We start from the raw sequence: 20381 nt of genomic DNA, 5'->3' as shown, positions 1-20381 counted from the left end.
GAACTCAGTTCGTTCTCCAACTCGTCGTCTACGGCACAACTGCAACCTACAGTATGAAATAGATTCGCTATTTCATCCATTACTCTACTTGAAACCCTAAAATAGGTTAGGGTTGGGATTTCTTACCTGAAAATGGAACCAGAATCGCTAGTGTAGCGATACAGTAGCGGTGATATGATACGTAGAGCGGCAGGGGAGAATCTCTGCAGCAAACCCTAGCTTTCCCTCACACTTTCTCTATCTTTCCTTCTCTTTCTTTTCTCTTCTCTCACCTAGGGTTTCGAATTCATATGGAATGAGAGAGAGAGAGGGTTTAAGGCCCTTATATAGGCCCAGAAAAGATGGGAATGGCCCCAGGGCCATGGTATACTTAGGTTATAGCCAAAGACTGGCCGTTTCGGTCCAACAAAACTGTTCTGGATGCCCCTTTTCCACATGCGGTCGGACTTAAGCTTCCTGATGTTAGATCTAGGTCAGGCTAAGATCTCGGCCCAATCAGATTAGTGGATCGACTACAGGGGACCAGTTTCAGTTCAACAGTCACCGATACTCGACCAGGGTCACAAGTACACTGACCTGTGTTGGAAATTTTTCCTGATCTGAGGGTGTAATTGGGTCAGATTCCAACGGTCTGAATCCTTAGATTTGCCCTGCAAGTGAAATGACTCAAATCACTTAAGTTTCAGTTCATTTCCTAAAGATATTCGTGTTTCTCACATACTTCGCTCTAGGCTCAAGTTATGCGTTTCAGGATACTATCTGGATTTGACTTCTGAAGTGGTAGTCAAGTCCAACAATGTGATCATAACCGTATAATTTTAGGGTAATTGGACCTTCGACGTGTGGTCTAGGTCCGATACGGAGTTTCAAAGTCCTCCCAAGAGCAACTGGGTTTTGAGATGGATCCTAAGTTTTAATGTAATATAGCATTAATGATTTGACTCGTTTTGGGTCTTATAGATCGTATTTAAAGTGATTAGTACTAATTTCACAGGTAACCTAGTTTGGCACTTAGTTAATTCTCATCTAATTTTTAAAGGATTTGGTCCTTTGTGATTTCTACCTAAGGTGGTACACGGGTCTTGGTACGAATATTTTTAAGACGTTACAATTTACCCCCCTTAAGAAAAAATTTCATCCTCGAAATTAGTACCTTTTCGTACACCTCGAGAATCTGAGGGTAGTTCTTTCAGATTTCAGCTTCTGTTTCTCAAGTAGCCTCCTCTTCAGTGTGGTGTGTCCACAGAACCTTCACAAGTGGAATCACCTTACTGCGCAACACCTGCTCCTTCCTATCCAGAATATACGTCGGTCGCAGTATATAAGTAGCATCCTCACTCAACTGCACCTGCTCTCACTTGATAATGTGGGAAGGATCAAGAACGTATTTCTTCAGCATAAATACATGAAATACATTGTACACTCCTACAAGTGGTGTGGGCAAAGCAAGGCGGTATGCCACCACACCCACTTGGTCTAGGATCTGAAATGGGCCAATGAATCTAGGAGTGAGCTTCCCCTTCTTTCCAAACCGAAGGACTCCCTTCATTAGGGAAATCTTCAAGAACACATGGTCCCCAACCTTGAACTTTAGCTGCTGCCGCCTCATATCAGCGTAGCTCTTCTGTCTGCTTTGTGCTGACAGAAGTCGACGCCTGATAATGTCGATCTTTTCTGAAGTCACCTGAACTAACTCTTGGCCAATCAGCCTCTTCTCGCCAACCTCTGCCCAGCAATGCGGTGCCCAACAGGGGCGCCCATACAAGGCCTCATAGGGAGCCATACCGATGCTCGCCTGAAAACTGTTGTTATACGCGAACTCTGCATAAGGAAGGCAGTCATCCTAACTGTCCTTGAAATCTAGTACACAAGCTCGCAACATGTCCTCCAACACCTGGTTTACCCGTTCAGTCTACCGGTTAGTCTGTGGGTGGAACACGGCATTGAACTTTAATTTCACACCCATTACTTCCTGGATACGAGTCCAGAAGATAGATGTGAATCACGTATCTCAGTCTGACACAATCTCCAAAGGAACTCCATATAGACGCACAATCTCCTTGATGTACAACCTGGCCAACTCGTCTGTTGAGTCTGCTGATTTTTTCAACCGGTCTACGATCATCCAGATGGACTCATGTCCCTTCCTCGTCTTCGACAGCCTTGAGATAAAATCCATAGAGATGAAATCCCATTTCCATTCAGGTATGGGCATGGGCTAAAGTAGTCCAGGAGGTCGGCGGTGTTCAGCCTTGACCTGCTGGCATGTGAGACAGCATGATACATACTCTGCTATGTGGGCCTTCATGTTGTCCCACCAGTACGAACGCTTCATGTGGTACATATTCGTACTGCCAGGATGCATTGCCATCCTCGAATTGTGAGCAGCCTCGAGAACTTCCTTCCTTAGGTCATGAAGGTTTGGGACGCATAGGTGGCCATGATAACGTAAACTCCCATCCATACCAACTTTCCATTCTAATTCTACATCATCACTAAGCAGATCTCTCATCTTTGCCAATAGTTCGTCGTCTGTTTGAGCCGCGATGATCCTGTCATCAATAAGTGGTTGAACCTGAATAGGTGTGATGCTCTCGAACGGCTCTTCTACCATAAGTTTCTGCTCAAAGTCTCGCACAAACTCTAGCATATCCCATTCCTCTATCATCAGCGAAGCCACAAATGTTATCGTCTTCTTGCGGCTCAACGTGTCTGCCACAAGGTTGGCCTTGCCAGGATAGTGGAGACCTCGAACTTGAAGTCTTTCAAGGTTTCCATCCACCGCCGTTGTCTCATATTCAAGCACCTCTGCGTGAATATGTATCTGAGGCTCTCATGGTGCAAAAGAGCTCGAACTCCTCTTCGTAGAGGTAATGTCAAGATGACAGCCGCTAACTCTAAGTCATACGTAGGGTAGTTTTCCTCGTGTTTCCTCAACTGTCGGGATAGATAGGCAATAACCCTGTCTTTCTGCATCAAAACACCACCCAAACCAACACGAGAAGCGTCAGTGTATATTGTATACTTGACCCCTTGCTCTGACAATACTAGCACAGGGGCGGACGTCAACTTGTCCTTTAATTCTCAAAAATTTGCTTCTGCCTTCTCATTCCAGGCAAACTTGAGATCCTTCCGAGTCAACTGTAACAGCCCATGCCCACACTGTATGATATTGTCCGCTCTGGGCACAACCCGCACGGTTAGCCGAACCAGGCTGCTCCCAGTCCTGAACTGCGGCTACCTTAGCAAGGTCTACAGCTATCCCTTCCTTAGACACCACATGTCCCAGGAATTTGACTTCTTTTTTCCAGAAGTCTCACTTCTTGTACTGTGCAAACAACTGGTTCTTTCTGAGCGTATCGAAGACTGCTCGCAGGTGCTCCTCGTGCTCCTTCCGACTCGTGGAGTATATCAGGATGTCATCTATAAATACGATGACGAATCAATATAGATACGGCCGAAACACCCTATTCATCAGGTCCATGAACACAGCCAGTATATTCGTGAGTCCAAACGACATCACTAGGAACTCGTAATGCCTAAAGTTGGTCTTGAATGCTGTTTTGTGCACATCCTCATCTCTGACGCGCAATTGATGATACCCTGACTATAAATCGATCTTCAAAAAATATTGTGCCCCTCTCAACTGATCGAACAGATCATCTATCCTGGGCAGAGGATACTTGTTCTTCACCATCACTTGGTTCAGTCTGCGGTAATTAATACACAACCGCAGAGATCCATCTTTCTTCTTCACAAACAATGCAGGTGCTCCCCACGGAGACACGCTAGGTCGTATGAAGCCTATATCCAACAGATCGTCGATCTGTTTCCTCAACTCCTCCATCTCACATGGAGGCATGCGATAAGTCAGAAGAGATATATGTGTCGCACTAGGTACTAGATCGATGGTAAAATCAATCTCGCGCTGAGGGGGTAATCCAAGTATCTTTATGAATTTGTCTAAGAATTCTTAAACTACAGGGGTGTCCTCAAGTGCTGGACCATTAATGTCCTCTAGTAATGAAGCATAACAACTAATGCAATAGGGCAACTAACCTGCACTGGGAATGTAAAGGTCGTGCCCTCTGGTCCATGGGCTGTCACCACTCTAGTATCGCAGTCGATCTCTGCCTTCACCTCCGTGAGCCAATTCATACTAAGAATGACGTCATAATGGTGCAACAGAGAGACAATCAGGTCAATGTGCACTATTCTGCTCCCTAAGTCTATTGAATAACCCTTACACATCCTGGTAGCATCCGAGAAAGTCCCTGTGGCGGTAAGGATTCTCATCCCAACCATAGGACTAGTTTCCAACCCTAGTCGCTTGACTGCTGCGCATGATATAATAGAGATAGTGGACCCGGTGTATACCAACAAGAAGACTGGTGTACCTTGAACATGTGCCGTGACTTCAAAAGCCAACGGTGCTGCAACTGCTGTCTCGAATGCAACCCATGTCAGATTCACCACATGATCATACACACATCCACACATCACACGCATTCAAATTCAAGAAGCCTCATGCATTTCATTTATCAAAATTTGTCACAATACATGAGATATAGTATTACATGAATCATGATAGAAGATGCATGTGAGATAATACAACCAAGGCTTCAAATGCTAAAACATACTACCAAACTACCACACTACTAAGCCTATTGAGGCTATACATAGAAACAAGCAAACAAACCACAAAACAAACTAGAAGATGACTATATATACGACTAGTCGTCAGAATCTGGCGATGGTGGAGGTATACCCTTGTCCTGTACACAGCACAGGATAGCCCTCAGGCTGTGAGACACCTTCTTGAAATTCCATTTCATGAAGGCCTCGTTCTCTTCAAGCTTGGCTCGGGTCTCTCCAAGTTCGGCCCGGACCTGACCGACCTCTCGTTGAAGGGCGGCTTGGCCCTCCTTGATTCGAGCCCAACGGGCTTCTGATGTAGCCTGATCATTGTCATGCTCATGTGTAGCAGGAGGAGAGGCCACATCAGGGCCTTGGGCCTCCACTTCTTCTTCCTCTTACCCTTCCTCCTCACCACTACTGTCATCCCCATTGCCATCCTCACTACTCCCTTCTTCATTGCCACTTTCTTCCTCACCCTCGCTCTCCTCGATATCCTCACTTTCCCCTTCGACATCAACACTCTCCTATTCTGTATCGTCACTCTGCTCCCCAAGGCGGGCTCGGCATTGCCTTTCACCAATCCCCATGTAGTCAAGCGTGCCTACATTGATAATATAGATTGGGGCGACATCATCCATGTGAAGTCAGAAGCTGTAGTGGTGGGCGATCTTGCAAATTAGTCAGTCGAATGGCAACGCAGTGCTTTCCCTATTGGACCTTGCCGCCTTGATTATCTGTGTCAGGACGAGAGTGGGCAGACATACTTTGTCTCCCTTTCCAACTTGAAATAAGAAGTCCACCATGAACCATGTGCACTCGGTGCGGTTACTTGATCGGGGATACATGTTATACGTGCATATGTTGTGGAGCAGATGGAAGTCATTTGTCATCTTAGTTGAAGCAAGGCCAGTTCCCCGCCTCCAGTGCTCGGGCTGGCCACAGAGTATTCACGTGCGGAGTCACTTCTCCCGCTTACTAGTGCAATTCTTCTCGCTAGCATGCACCAATCGTAATCTCCTGCATACCCAGAGGAATGGTAAACTGGAGGGGCTTATACATCGAATTCCAAATGATGGCATAGAAAGTGCGCACAGTTTTTACGCTTGCAGGTTCCTTTCCCTCAAATATGGGCCCCCACCCATTTTCCACAAGAAAGTCGATGACTGGGTACGTCCCAAACATCTTTTCATCGATGTGTGCTTCAAACATGACCTTGCGATTGGGGAACTTACCGAGACCGATGTTCGGTAATAGAGATCTCTCCAACGGAATCCGAGGATCGAGGTCCTGCTTGGACCTCCGTTCTTGCTCGACACTAGTACTTGCGTCAGCGCCCGTCCTCCTCGTAGGACGTTGTGGTCGGCTTGGCCCGGCCTCATCCAAGGCCACTCTTTTCCTCATCATGAGAGGTAAGAGCGTAGAGATGGAGAAGATGGCGGTGACCGCTTCAAAAAAAGCCATGGAAAATAGGATGGGTTGGTAGGTTTTGGAGCTTTGAGACACACCAGTGGGTTGGTGTACTCAATTGGGAAGGGAATGGAAGATGGGGTAAAAAAATGCGGGAAAAGGGGTGTTCTAACAGTATAGAAGAAGATTTGAGAGGAGATTGAAAGAGGTAGTGGGGTTTGAATCACTTGGAAAGAGAAATGGGGAGGTAGTGATGATAAAGGAAGAGGATTTGAAGCTTGAAGATGGGTTTAGTCAAAGGGTTAGAAAGGAAGAAAGATTTGAGAGATTTGGGAGAGAATATGGAGTGGAGGGGGGTTGGAATGTTGTAAAAACACCCTAAAATGGGGTTTTAGAGAGGGGAGAGGGGTCCCACACATGTGTGGAGGGCCCCACCGGACGGGCGGAGGCTCCGCCCGGGCACTGTGTCAGGGCAGGGCCCCGCCGATCTTACGGAGGCTTCGCCGGGGGTCTGTGACGCCGGCGGTGCCTCTGCACAGGGCCAGTGTCCACCCCCGGGGTACCGAAAATGCGCGGGACCTACCTCGGATCCCACCGAAAGTTGGTACATGGCCCCCCGCACTCGTTCGGTGCATGTTTGCACTCCAACTTGTGACTATTCATACTTTTGGCATGTTTTATGCGTGGGATTGACTGAATTGACGTCCATACTCATCAATTGATGGACTAGAGGGAGATTAGGATCATTTTACATGATCAAAGGTGCCTACGGGGTGAACTACGATTGTCAGTTTTGGTAGAATCCAACGACCAATGAAACTGGAAATCCTATAACCATTTCTATATTTTATCACACCCTTCTAAGTCAAACTATGTCAGTAGGCGTCGTGTGACTATAACGCAGGTCCAGTTTAATCCAAATCATGCTCTGATACCAACTTGTAACGCCCTGAAAATCGGAGGTCGAGCATAAACTCAACTTCCGAGTTCTAACGCATCACTTATGCAACATAGATAATGATGATTAAATGTTGTCCATATTAGTGCCTTAAACATGAATGAGATTATACCAAAATAGCATATCATACTCTAGAGGCAATTAAAGTACGCTAGCGGAAGACTGTGATGTGTATATAAACTGTACAAAAGTAATAGCAAGCCCTCAGAGTATGAATGTCACTAAGTTAAATAATTACAAGTTTAATTCAGAATATGCAAAAATCAGAAAGTGTAATATTCTCTATCCAAAACCCTGTAGCCCTGTCAGCGCAACTCTAGGTCTACATAGACCCACCGGAAAGTTGCATATAGGAGAACTCTTCATCATCGTAATAGTCCGGCTCCGCCTCATAAGCATCGGCATTACCTGCAGCTAAGACAGAGTCTGGTTGGTGTTTAAAACACCATCCCAGAATGTGGGAGTGAGTGATTAACTCAGCGGAGCTATAAGGTAAAGGTTAACATGGTATCAATTCAATCAAGCAGTAATGATAAAGCAATGCAATCAAGCATCCCTAAGTACTCTGGTTAATGCAAAAATGATATGTATTAATAATGCATGCTTTCGCCTGCACTCCCTCTGCAATCTTCCTCTTACTGTCGCGGCATGCACCCCTTCCTCTATGCTCAACACCAACGCCAAAGGCACATGCAATGCGGTGCATGAGCATAATTACCGAGTTCTTATTAGACCTTTTCATACAGCAGGATTGGGAAGCTAAGGCACCTCCCTTTATATCATATACCCAAACATTGATCCATCTAGGGTCATTAATCCTAGCAGTCACATACGATAGGCAGTTTTCAGGCTGCTACGGAGAGGCTCGTCACCTCAGCGTGGGCCTGGTTTATACTCTAGTTTACTAAGGAAAGGCTCGTCATCTCAACGTAGTTTCTAGCGTACACTAATGGTCACTGCGGGCTCGTCACCTGATCATAGGCCGACAGCTGGAATACAGTGTCTCATACCACCGTATTTGGCTTACAAGTTTAGGTTGCTCACTGGTCACTACCGGGAAGCTCGTCGCCCCAGCGTAGGCCGACAGCACGACCACGGTATCCCATATCACTATGCTTGGATCATGAGTCTCAGCGGATCGAGGTACCAAGGTTAAACGGGTTTTCCACTGGTGAGTTTGGTACCTTAGATTCAAGCAGTAGCATCCATACATGGTGAACATTCATCGGGCCAATCAGGTTACTTGACAAGCTCGACTGGTACGAGCATACGTTGAGCCGATCGACATGGAGCGCTTAAGCACTCCGCGTGGTCTAACCACTGTTGACGAGCAGTGTACGACTCGGATTCCTCAAATGCGTCTAGTGTGGCGAAACAACCTCGGCCACTAATTCGGAAATCATTACCAATCGCCTAGACTACGTCGTAGCCCCAAACACATTTCATGTACATTAGGCATTTATATGTACCAGTCCAAAACCGTATGTGCCAACTAAAATCATATACAAATCTTACTTGAGCAATTTAATCACACACATACTACACATATTATCATACACAAATATTTCATTTATACAACACATAATAGTAAGATAGGTTATAGAAAGGGTACTATATCCATAGTTAAGGGGATTGAAAATCCTATCTCCACACCCTCCATACATACATTTAAATAAGCATTTTCTCATTCATGCATTTTATCAAACACTTAGACTACACATACACACATGCACTTAATTAGTTTAAGACGCATATCATAGCAAATCCTTCTACATAGGAGTTGCCATATCAACAGCAATCATGTATTCTTCAACGACAATCATATCAAACACGAATCATAATTCCACATGCATTCAGACATTTCAACAAACACATGGAATGCATTTAAAACCAACATAGTTTACATATATGTGTAGTTTACGGAAAATATCATATCTAGCATAGGTGATAGCAATCAAGTCAGACATGTGCTAACATTGAAAGCCTTGAAAACAATAACCTAAACATTTATAGTCCGCACATTACACCAGTAAACACGTAACGAACTCAATTCGTTCTGTAACTCGTCGTCTACGGCACAACTGCAACCTACAGTATGAAATAGATTAGCTATTTCATCCTTTACTCTACTTGAAACCCTAAAATAGGTTAAGGTTGATATTTCTTACCCGAAAACAGAACCAGAATCGCTAGTGTAGCGATACAGTAGTGATGATACGATACATAGAGTGGCAGGGGAGAATCTCTGCAGCAAACCCTAATTTCCCTCACACTTTCTCTCTCTTTCCTTCTCTTTCTTTTCTCTTCTCTCACCTAGGGTTTCGAATTCATATGGAATGAGAGAGAGAGGGTTTAAGGCCCTTATATAGGTTAAGAACAGATGGGAATGGCCCCAGGGCCATGGTATACTTAGGTTATAACCAAAGACTAGCCGTTTCGGTCCAACGGAACTGTTCTGAAGGCCCCTTTTCCACATGCGGTCGGACTTAAGCTTCCTGATGTTGGATCTAGATCAGGCTAAGATCTCGGCCCGATCAGATCGATGGATCGACCGCGAGGGAATCAGGGTCACAAGTACACTGACCTATGTTGGAAATTTTTCCTAATCCGAGGGTGTAATTGGGTCAAATTCCGACGGTCTGAATCCTTAGATTTGGCCTGCAAGTGAAACGACTCAAATCACTTAAGTTTCAGTTCATTTCCTAAAGATATTCGCGTTTCTCACACACTTCGCTCCGGGCTCAGGTTGTGCATTTCAGGATACTATCTGGACTTGATTTCCGAGGTGGTAATCAAGTCCAACAATGCGGTCATAATCGTATAATTTTGGGATAATCGGACCTTCGACGCGCGGTCCAATTCCGATATAGAGTTTTAAAGTGCTCTGTAACATCCCAGATTTTTACCAACTTGGAAATAGACATCCTTGGGCAATGGATCGATCATAACACCCAAAGCGTCAAATCCCTTTTAACCCATTTCCTTCAAAATCTCACCATTCACTACCTTATTCTTTAAATATTTCTAAGTATTATTATATTAGATTTGAATCTTAAAGTTTAGGTGATGAAGAACAATACTTAAACTAAAATTTACTATAAATAGTAATTAAATAAATAAAATAGGTTTTTGACCCTTAACCTTTTGAAATATCACGAAATACATAGGTTATTTGGATAGATCAGCTTCTCCAACCCCAAAATCATATATCACATGTTAAACAACTCATTCCAGATTGCAAAGGGGACCCGAAAATGCATCAAACGGACTCGGGGGGCAAATGATGCAAATCGGGGGGATCCTAAGTGGGCCCCGCATGTTTCCGGCACCCCTGGGGGGGAGGACCTCCCCCCACCAGTGACCCCTCACTGAAAGGTCCAGAGACCGGGGAGGACCTCGCCGGTTCCACAGGCCTCACTGGCCAGCGGGCCTGGCCGGCCGCAGCGGGTCGGGTGGCCCGTTTTCTGCCCCATTTTCTGCACTTTTCGTCCAACTTCGAAAAGTCATATCTCCCTCGTTATAACTCTGATTTAGGTGATTCAAAATTCAGATTGAATCTTGATAAGTCTAGTTTAATATAAAAATAAGTAAAAATATAATAAAATAATTAATATAGTTAAATATAGGTCGTTGGGGCAACTGTCTGAAAATCATTAGTTTGGACAGCTGCTGCTTCTGGAATTTTTAGAATTTTTTTACAACATAAAATCTAATGAAATTTGGTAGGGATGAAGTGGACTTGATGATAAAATATTAGAAAAATAATTAAAATAATATACTAACTAAAAGTACCAAAAATGGACGTAGAACTGCCCTAGGACCTTATTCTATCGTAATTAGGACCGATTTAGTTAAGTGTTAAACTGAACAATCAATAGAATTACCTCAAATCACTTTAAATGTGAAATGTAAGACTCAAAATGTATAAAATCATTAACGCTACATTATCTTAAAACTTAGGATCCATCTCAAAACCCAATTGCTCTCGAGAGCACCTTGAAACTTCGTATTGGACCTGGACCGCATATGATTTATCACTGACTTGATTGCTATCTCATATGCTTAGATACAATGTTTCCTGTATATTACACATATATGTAAACTATGTTGATTTTAATGCATTCCAAGTGTTTGTTGAAATGTTTGAATGAGTATGGAATTATAATTTGTGTTTGTCATGATTTATGTTTGAGGCTACATGATGGTTGTATGTGTGGCAATTCCTATATGGAAGGATTTGCTACGATATATGTTTTAACTAATTTATTTCAAGTATGTAATATGTGTAGTCTAAGTGTTTGTTAAAATGCCTGAATGAGAAAATGCTTGTTGAAATGTCTTTAATTAGGGTATTGAGATATGATTCTCAATTCCGTTATCTATAGTTACAATTCCCTTTATATAACCTATCTTACTACTACGTGTTTTATGAATGAATGTCTATGTATGTTAACATGTACTCCAGGTGCTCGTTTAAATGCTTATATGAGATTTATATTTGAATTTGTTGCTACATACTGTTTTGACTAGCACATATGAATGCCTATTGTATTTGAAGTGTGATTGGGGCTACGATGTAGTTCAGGCAATCGGTAATGGTTTACGATGGGTGACTGAATTGATTTAGCCACAATGGATATGTTCAATGAATCCGAGTCGTACGTCGTTTAACGGCAGTGGTTAGGCCACGCGGAATGCTTACGCACTCCATGTCGATCAAGTTAACGTGCGCTTGTACCAGTCGAGCTCGTTAAGTAACCTGATTAACTCGATGTATGTTCACCATGTATAGACACTACTGCTTGAATCTAAGGTACCAAACTCACCAGTGGAAAACTCCGCGGTCGAGCTATCGGCTCATGAGCTGGGCATGGTGGTATGGGACACCGTGGTCGAGCTATCGGCTTACGTTGGGGTGACGAGCCTCCCCGTAGTGACCAGTGAGCAACCCAAACTCGTGAGCCGAATACGGTGGTATGAGACACTATATTCGAGCTATCGGCCTACCCTTGCGCAGCCTAGCTGTGGTCCCCAGTCGGGTTGGTGATGAGCCTTCTAAAATAGACTGCCAGTTGGTAGGATGTGGGTGGTAGTGACCTCGAGTGTACTCTGAGATTGCGTTGAGGCAACGAGTCTTTCCGTAGCAACCAGAGTACAAACTAGGCCTACATTGATCAGGTGACGAGCCCTTTGTAGTAACCTAGAGCTGCAACATCATATGAGATTTGCTAGGACTGACGACCCTAGAATGGATCATTGTTTGAGAATTGATATAAGAGAGGTACCTTAGCTTCCCAATCCTGCTGTATGAAAAGGACTAATAAGAACTTGGTAATCATGCTCATGCACCGCATTACATGTGCGTTTGGTGTAGCAAGTCAAGTACTGAGGAAGTGTTTCATACGCGATCGTGAGATGAAGTCGCTGAGGGAGCGCAGGCGAGGGCATGCATCATTATTTCATATCATTCTTGTATTAACAAGAGTACTTAGGACCTGATTGTTGTATTGCGTTATCATTACTGCTTGACTGAATTGATAACATGTTAACCTTTGCTTTATTGTTCCACTGAATTGATCACTCACTCCCACATTACAGGATGGTGTTTTAAACACCAACCAGACCTTGTTGTAGTTTCAGATGATGGTGCAGCCTATGAGGCGAAGCCGGAGTTTGAGGATGATGAGGAGGCATTCTCATATATGCAGTATATAGGCTGGTTTCTATAGACCGTTTTGATCGACGGGGCTTCAGGGCTTATATTTGTAGTGGACCATCACTTTTGATATTTTGTATTTTTAAACAATGCTTGTAACTATTTGACCTGGCAATGCGCTCATACTTTGGGGACCTATAATGATTTATATGTTTTATACACTGATCACAGTCTTCCGCTTGCGTAAATTCAACTGTCCCTAGAGTATGATTTACTCATTTAGCTTAATCTCATTCATGTTTTATGCACTAACATGGACAACACTAAATTATCATTATCTATGTTGCATAAGTGATGCGTTGGAACTGGGGTGTTGGGTACCTGCTCGACCCTCGATTTTTAGGGCGTTACATGCTCCTAAGAGCAACTGGGTTTTGAGATGGATCCTAAGTTTTAAGGTAATGTGGCGTTAACGGTTTTACTCGTTTTGGGTCTTACAGATCGTATTTAAAGTGATTAGTGCTAATTTCACAGGTAACTTAGTTTAGCACTTAGTTAATTCTCGTCTAATTTTTAAAGGATTTGGTCCTTTGTGATTTCTACTTGAGGTGGTACTCAGGTCTTTGTATAGATTTTTCTGAGACGTTACATCGGCCCACAACCAAACATAAAGGTATTGGTAGAAGTGCTCCAAAACGAGGTTAATGCTAAAAGAAGAGGGATGTCAAGGAAATATTCATAAAGGGAAAGCTTGATACATTCGAGTATACCAATTTCTTTCCACAGATTTTCGTATTGGGCAGATACTCTGTTGAACCAATCTTCCCATCCAGGAAGAAGTTTCAGGCATAACCTCGGTATCTTAAACGCATTCGCTATATCAGGTATGTTTCTGGATTGGATCAGTGTATTGCTTCCTGGGCAAATTGAGAAGAATGGATCGAGAGGTTGTAATGATTCAGCCGAAATGTCTTGAGAAAACGAAGGGTCGAGACCGTAAGCGTCTTCGTGAATCGAAGATTTGAAAATTGTATTGGTCAGACAATGATCTGAAAAAAGATCCATCACAGACATGATATCTTTTTTGGTCGAAAGTAGGTTCAGACGAATAAGAAGCCATGGTCTAAGAGAAAGAAAATAGAATAAAGGAAGAAAGGGATGAGGAATTGTATAAAATGGAAAGGCAAAGCTTTGTTTATATATAAGGAGTTTAGAGGAAGCATTAATTAGGGAACACACCTCTTCATAGTAGAACGACTCTTTTTGGAGACACATGTTTGTTCAAAATATATCCGCTGTTCGATATCGAAATGATTGATAATGGCGACACATGCGAATATTTAATCCCAATACTTAAACGTTGCAGCCATTTTCTTCGAAAAGATAGCGACGAGGGGGGCAGTGTTCATGCCCTATTCATCTGGATCCGATTTCGGTCAGGTTTATGTGGATCACACGTGTTTAAGGTTAACGGTCAAAAGATTATGGTAAGAATGTATGATAGGATTTCAGAAGAATGCCATCACGTGCCGTGCACATGATAAGTAATCAAATGCGTGACCGAATTTAGGTGACTAAACAATCAATTAGTCAGTGGTCGAGTCCATACGAATGCTGAACCAAGCAACAACTACAAGTACCGACTTGACCCTGATTAAAGGCCTCAACCTCGAAGGTCGGCCCTGACCACAATCGACAATTTAGCTTGGTCCGCGGGACCTCGTCTAAAACGAATTAGAGCTCAGTATCAGCTGTCGACCACGACTTCCTCATATACCGACCACTGGGAGATATCTCCTCCATATATGGAAATGATTACCTCCCTAAAATTTTTGTCGAGAATCATGCTAATGATAGAGCCATATAGTTAAGCGAAGATCCCTAGTGAGATACGCACATACATGGTAAAATCATTATCATATACAGGAGAGGCTTCAAAAGGATATAAATAAGAACCCTGCTTATGGTGAAATGTATGCACAAAAACTATAATCCGACTAGACCCAAAGTGCTTATTCTGACTTAGGCATCGGAGGGTCCTCGGCTACAACTAGGGCCCCCATCGCCATTTGGTCTTGCATGTGCACGACGGTCTAGTAAGGACGACCAAATTTCAACGTCAACAATAATAATATGAAATCCACTCTAACCATTATACACCACACACTTAATGCCCAAACACCAAGCCCATCTATAATTCAGGTAAGTCACACCAAAGGAAATAGTTTGGAGCGTGAGATTGTGCTCTACATTGTTTTAATCATGCATCTACCTCAACAATAGATGGAGCCTTTGGTTGTAATATGCGGTGACACAAAGGGATTAAGGTGAATTTTACATATACATGTCGGTGGTGTCGACGATCCTTTGCTTGCACCGTCGACCCGAGCTTTTGTTAACAAATCTTATACAACGTGGTCAACACGGTAGATATTGAGTGATATGGTTACCTAGCTTTTTGTAAAATTCCCCGCCAAGAGAGAGAGAGAAAAAAGAATAAAAAAAAACACCCGCGCCCCGCGCGTGCTCGGGGGACGCATTTCACGTGTAATAAGAACGCCAGCCTTGATTCGCGTCCACAGGAGAAGGACGAAGAACAGAAAAGAAGTATGTGTATTTCGCCGCGAAACTTCTGATGGGGGGCAATCTCTAAAAAAAGTTAAAAATCGTCTGGCGGGGCCATGCGAGCTTTTATCTTGGTATGAAAAGGAGTGCTGTTGATAATCCCCCAACAGATAGTCTTCATGCTTCGAATTTGATTGTTTGGTTTGGTTTATCTTGTCTCGCTAGCTGTTTCCTTTGGAGCATAGCTACACTAAATAAGGAGAAGGAAAAGGGATTTCTACAGGCTGCCGTTCTTAGCTGAAGTCGGAGTAAGTCCTTTTCCACTTGAAAAGTACTTCCATTATCTCCAGAACTCATTTTATTTTATATATGATAATTTCCTGGTATTGAACCCCTTTACTGCCGCAAAAAAATAAAAAAAAAAAAAAAGAAAAAGAAAAAAAGAAGAACCGAAAAGAGAAGTAAAAGTCATTGTGCTGAATCCAATTTTTTTTTGGATTCAGCACAATGACTTTTACTTCTCTTATCTTTTTTTTTTTTTTTTTTTTTTTTTTGGGTCCTTAAATTTGATTCGCTCTGTTTTTCTTTTTTCTTTTCTTGATTTTTAAAAGGTTGGCAGTTTTCACCTTTCTTTTCCTAAAAGTTATTTGATGCTGAATGCAAGGGATTTTACCACAAAATTAATCAGAAATTTGCATTTTATGAAATAATGCCAAATTTCGGCCAAATTTGAGGATGATGCTTCGTGAGGGGTGAAATTACAAAAAATGCCCTTGTTAAAATTTTTTAATTTTTAATTTGTATAACACCTAACCCGCCTAACATATGACATATGGGAGTGGATTAGGTGTCACCTGGGTAACACATTAGTGGGTGTTGCCTTGACTATGGTGCCCACATAGATGTATGTGTTGTATATCTATGCCATCCATCAGTTTTTCCAGCTCATTTTACGGCATGATCCAAAAAACGAAGCAGATCCAAATCTCAAGTGGACCACACCACAGGAAACCGTGGTCACTGAAAGCCCCCCATTAAAAACTTCCTAGGTCTTCAATCCCTATTGTGTAGTCCACTTGAGATTTTGATCCGCTTCATTTTTTAGACCATGCCCTAAAATAAGCTGGAAAAAACTGATGGACGGTGTATATATACAACACATACATCAAGGCAGGCCCCATGGTCAGGGCAATGCCCTAACCTGTTAACCGAGTCACCTAAGCCGCTCTCCCCATTGTGTTGATCACATGAACCAAAAATCTAGCTGTTCAAATCATTAGATGGGGTATACACTGATTTGGATCTTTTTGAGAGGCGTGCATTAGTTTTTCTTATGATTTGGCCTACCATATGATTGGATCAACCAGATTTTTGGATCACCTGCTAATCATGTTATGGTGCACCTGTTGGACAAGTTGGATGTCAGACCCAAGCCAAATGGGCCCCACAATCCGTGATTCACAACTTTTCAAAAGAATAAAAGTAAATGAGGGCATTAATGTAACTTCTCCCAAAAGCATCACCCCGGGAATTTTCGTTCCTCCCATAATTATTTTGTAAAATTCAAAATCCTGGTGAATTGTTCGTAAAAATCCCATTATAGACAGCCTTCTGTTGTGTTTTTATGCAATTCAATTCTCTCATGTCACAAATGCGATGCTTTTCCTTTTTAGGTTCTCAATTGTTAGGATTTAGAAATGGGCCGCCCATGAGTGTCCTGATCGAGCATGTGCAGTTGAATTGATTGTGGCAAAGGGAAAATAGCGTGTGCAATAATTTGAGGTTTTCGACTTCGTTTCAAGTAATGATTGTCTCTGCTCTATTAACGTCACTGGGCATCAATTTCGGCCTCTGCATTCTATATTTCACACTATATTCTATATTGAGGAAGCAACCTGGAAATATCGAAGTATATGCCCCGCGCTTAGTTGCTGAGGGAAAGTCTCGACAAGAAAGCCATTTCGACCTAGAGAGGCTGTTGCCCTCAACTGGATGGGTGAGAACTGCATGGCAATTATCAGAAGAGGAACTCTTGTCGGCTTCAGGCTTGGATGCTGTGGTGTACATGCGCATTTTCATCTTTAGGTAATCCTTATTCTTTTGACAATGAGATGCTCAACCAATTGAAATCCATGCACTCGAAAAGGTAGTTGGTTTGAATTGGTAATTGTTATACAAAAACATTGTTGATGGGTGCCAGCTTACAGCGCTTTATGTGCAATGTTGGGCCTAATGTGATCTGTATTTGGCATCCACCTAGTCGACATCATCTCATTGCCTTGAAAATGGGACACCTTAGAAATCAGACTGATCCATTCATTAGGTGGGCCACCATACTATTAAAAAAATGTACAACCACAAAGAAGAAAAAAACCTCCAAAGTCACGTGGTGCCCACTTGATGATTGGACCAACATGATTTTGAGGGATTCTATTTTCATAGTGGGATGACCTTCTAGATGGTTGGGACTACGCACAGGGATGCACAGACATTTTCTTTAGGCTGGTTTTACATATATTCAAGGTTAACTAGGACTTCCTGTGACAACCAGCTCAATATCCCAGCTGGTAGTGTACCACTCTCCTGATGTGGCACAGTGCAGGATTGAGTCTTGCCATGGGCGTTCTCTAAGACAGCAACCCTATTGCCTTACTAAAAGAAATAGGACTGGAAAATGACACAGAAAGAAAGAGTTAAAACCCTCAAAACTGATAGAAGCCTAGAGTGGATTCTAATACATTCTAGAAGAAACTTTGTGCCATAGTTTGCCAAGCCTGTGGGTTGGCTCAAGACTAGGGCGAGTCCACTTGGCCTGGTCACCAACTGGGTGACTGGGTTGAGCTGCACTCGGCTTCGATGGACTCGGGATGACTCACCAATTCCAAATGTGAACCCATGACTCGTTTGAGTCGATGGCTATCAGTGAGTTGGAAAATGAAGCGTTGCTGCAAGAACTAAACACTGGGTCCACGTTATGTTTACACCCCCTCCTGATACAGAGTACAACTGTCTAATCACTGTGATGGCTGTTATGGGTTGCTGTAATCGAGTCACTAGAATGCTAGTTTTGCACCATTTAAAAATAGTTCTGACTCATCCTCCTCACATGTGGCAGTGGCAGTGATGTAGAGCTATCCAGACCATGCAAATAGGGGATGCCATGTGGACTGAACATCTTTCTATAATTATAAGCAATCCTATCCATCTGACTAATGGTTATCAAATTGATGGTTAAGAGAAAATTAGTGAATGATCTAAAGTCAGAGTGAAAAATCAGATGGTATTGTCACTGTAATCGTTTGGTTATGCTTCATTAGGGTCATGATTTGGATGGCTTGGATTCCCTTACAACTGTGCCATGTGCATGTTTGAAGAGCTGCACCATTTTTTAAATGGTGCAAACTAACATACAAGTCCTATAGATGATAGTTGATGTGATGGAGGTGGGAGAACAAGAGTATGGTATGACATCTGTCTCTAGTATGGCATGGTGAAGTGTCAGTCCAAATGGTCCATCTAGTGGGCCTCATCATGGATGGCCTATATTTCAAAAATCTTACCAATATGAGGATTTTATTGCTCACTTTTCTTCAGTTGTCGGTATCTGATGTTGACCATTATTATTTATATATTTTCTGTAATAAATAATAAAATAAAATATTAATTTCTTGACGCCTGGTTGAACCACTGAGTCCTGAGTCAACCCAACCTGGTTACGGTCTGAATATGAGTCTGAGTCTGGGTTTGCGAACTATGCTTGGTTCTCTACTGACTCCTTTTTTTCCCCCTTGAGAAATAATGATAATTTTATTAAAGAAAACTCAAGGGGGGGGGGGGGGTGGTTTGGTTTGGGTTAGAGAAATCAAGATGTTCTAGAGAGTCTCCAAATCTTCTTATAGCTTGGGTGGGTGGTTTCGGTAGTTTTGAGCCTCATAACATTGGAAATCTGGTTGGAATGAAATGGAAGAAAATATGAAGATGATAGAGCTCCTATTTCAGCTTTATTTAATGCCCTTGTCTAAGGCTCTAATATCTTTATTACAATTTCCAGTCTAATAAGAACTTCTACATTCTTAACAAATGATGCATTTATACTGGAATCTCAGATGTAGATGGTAGCCTACATTGCAATAATGAAAACAATAAAGGATTTTAATGATTATATCATGAAAATAACTTATAAGTTCAAATGAACACGCATGAGACAAGTAATAGTTACTGTGCATTGTTTCTATATTATTACCTGCTGCATGAACGTTGTGGTGAACTGATTCGTCTAGCGTTTCTTAATTATCTTTTAGTAATTTTTGTAGTTGTCACAATCGCGACGAATAGCAAACTTCACTTGATCTATGGCTTCATAGAGTAAGCCCATGGTAGGTATCTTATCGGATTTTACAAGATGAAATGACTCTCATCAGTGGTTCCATTACCTTTAGGATGTTTCAGATTTTCTTCCAATATTTATTGTTTCTTATGTTCTCCACAATCTCAACTAGTGTCCCTCCTTGAGTGGCGGTTTTCGTATGGTTGGTGTGTCGTAAGAGAATCCTTACTATAGATAAGTTGCAGAGGGCAATGATCAATGTTGCTAAATAGCATATGTGATGGCACAATCGCATATGCGGTCGCTTTTTTTTTTAAAACATTTTTCAAAAAATTAAAAAAAAAATCAGAAAAATAGGGATAAATTAAGAAAAAAATGAATAAATCATTATATGTCATTGGCCCTTGAAATACATTTAATTTAAGTAAAATAAAACCAATTACATAATGAATTAAATATTAAGTCATCATTCATCAACAATTCTACATTCTACAATGTAGTTAACATTTAACAAATATGAAATATCAACTTTCAACATTCAACACTACATATACATCAACAATCAACATCAACACACTTAGTAAACAAAATGAAGAAATTATTTATTTATTATTCATCTAATCATATACTATATACATTGATCTAGTTGCCATTGTGGAATATCACCACCAGGTCCACCACCATATCTTCATTCGAGTCATCTCCTTCTTCCACACACACTTCTTCTTCTTCCGTTTCTTCATCATCTATATGTACGAATACTTCATCAACATCCAATGGTGAATGATCTTCAACTTGATCATCACTATCACCATTTCCTTGTTCCATCT

General features: G+C 42.1%; 1 protein-coding gene across 9 annotated transcripts in view; it reads left to right on the top strand.

Moving 5' to 3' along the window:
• Positions 1-15166: 15166 nt before the first annotated feature.
• The window catches only part of LOC131229906 (CSC1-like protein HYP1), a 123870-nt gene continuing 118655 nt past the window's right edge, over positions 15167-20381 (top strand). For 3 of the 9 annotated variants that reach the window (XR_009163647.1, XM_058225992.1, XM_058225995.1), the window contains exons 1-2: positions 15167-15532; positions 16898-17309. Coding sequence is in view for 8 of the 9 variants with exons in the window: in XM_058225992.1 (XP_058081975.1) it covers positions 17029-17309 (281 nt within the window). In the remaining variant the exon portion in view is untranslated. The remainder of the gene's footprint in view (positions 15533-16897; positions 17310-20381) is intronic. The other 6 variants (XM_058225991.1, XM_058225990.1, XM_058225989.1 and 3 more) reach the window with 4 other exon arrangements.

The sequence above is a fragment of the Magnolia sinica genome, chromosome 16, assembly GCF_029962835.1.
Source record: "Magnolia sinica isolate HGM2019 chromosome 16, MsV1, whole genome shotgun sequence".
Lineage (NCBI taxonomy): Eukaryota > Viridiplantae > Streptophyta > Magnoliopsida > Magnoliales > Magnoliaceae > Magnolia > Magnolia sinica.
The sequence above is the reverse complement of the archived record's forward strand: the minus strand, read 5'-3'. Positions and strand labels throughout refer to the sequence as shown.